The sequence below is a fragment of the Pyrus communis genome, chromosome 16, assembly GCF_041283825.1.
Source record: "Pyrus communis isolate YQ-2024b chromosome 16, ASM4128382v1, whole genome shotgun sequence".
Taxonomy (NCBI): Eukaryota; Viridiplantae; Streptophyta; class Magnoliopsida; order Rosales; family Rosaceae; genus Pyrus; species Pyrus communis.
Window position 1 is genome coordinate 17,001,313 of NC_142580.1, and position 1,266 is coordinate 17,002,578.

The 1,266-nt window shown below is 43.3% G+C and overlaps 1 protein-coding gene across 1 annotated transcript; it reads left to right on the forward strand.

Annotated features, from left to right (window-relative positions):
- Window positions 1–257: 257 nt before the first annotated feature.
- LOC148690066 (uncharacterized) lies at window positions 258–719 on the forward strand. Its single transcript, XM_088687171.1, has 2 exons — window positions 258–452; window positions 576–719. Exons 1-2 carry the CDS (start codon window positions 258–260, stop codon window positions 717–719), a joined length of 339 nt encoding a protein of 112 aa, XP_088543297.1.
- The last annotated feature ends 547 nt before the right edge of the window (window positions 720–1,266 follow it).

Below are 1,266 nucleotides of genomic sequence, written 5' to 3' on the forward strand. Positions count from 1 at the left end.
CAAGTTTGCAATGACTTCCAACTTTGGATCCTCTTTGGATTCCAATTGGGGGTCTTCATCCAATTCCAAATTGGAAGCAAAATGGGCACAAATGAGACGAGAAAATGAGGAGTTTGATGAAGAAGTTCAACTAAGGTGCAACAAAAAAAAACAGAGTAGCAGCCATGGCTGCAGCCATGGTGTGTCAGCCAACTGAGGAACAACCTCAATAGGGTGGCTCTGTTGCTGGTCGCTCTTACAAACCACGAAACAGAGCGATGACGCCTGCCGATCTGATGAACAACTACTTCAACCCCAACTTGGTGTACACAAAAGAGGATTTTAGATGTCGCTTCCTGATGAGGTGTCATGTCTTCGAGTGTTTACTACTTCATGATGTCCAGCAGGTCAATCCATACTTTCGACAAAAACGGGACAGAGCAGGCCGTCCTGGTTTCTCACCTTATCATAAGGTTACTGTTGCACTCCGAATGATGGCCTATGGCTTCCCAACTGATTTGATGGATTAAACCCATGGTATGTCTGAGTCTACATGCCTTTATACTTTTGAACAATTCTGTGACACAATTGTTTAGGTTTACAAAGACGAGTACCTCCGCGAGCCAAATCAAGAAGATCTGAATCGGCTCATTTGCAAAGCTAAAGACCATGGGTTTCTAGGCATGATAGGGTCATTAGATTGCATGCATTGGGATTGGAAAAACTGTCCCACCAAATGACAATGAGGCTTTAGCGGAAGGTCGAGAAAGCCAATTGTTGTGTTAGAGGCGGTTACCTCATATGACACATGGATCTAGCATGCTTTCTTTGGAGTCCCTAGATCCCAAAATGACATTACAGTTCTTGGGTGTTCACCTCTCTTCAATAGCTTGACGGAAGGTAAAGCACCACAACTTAACTACTACATCAACAGCCGTCAATACAATATGGGGTTTTACTTGGCAGGTGACATCTACCCAAAGTGGGCGACACTTGTCCTAGCAATTCCAAACCGTAGGAATGACATAGAAAAGTTTTTTACCTTACACCAAGAGGCATACCGAAAAGATATTGAGAGAGCTTTCAGTATTCTACACGCATGGTGGAAGATCATCAGTGAACCGTCAAGAAGGCGGAGTCAAGAAAATTTGGATTCCATCATGATGTCTTGCATCATATTACACAATATGATAGTGGAAGATGAGCGAGATGGTTGTATTGATGGAGAGTCCGATGATGACCAAGAAGATCCAAATAGGTCAAGAAGGGCTTGTGCAAAAATATATG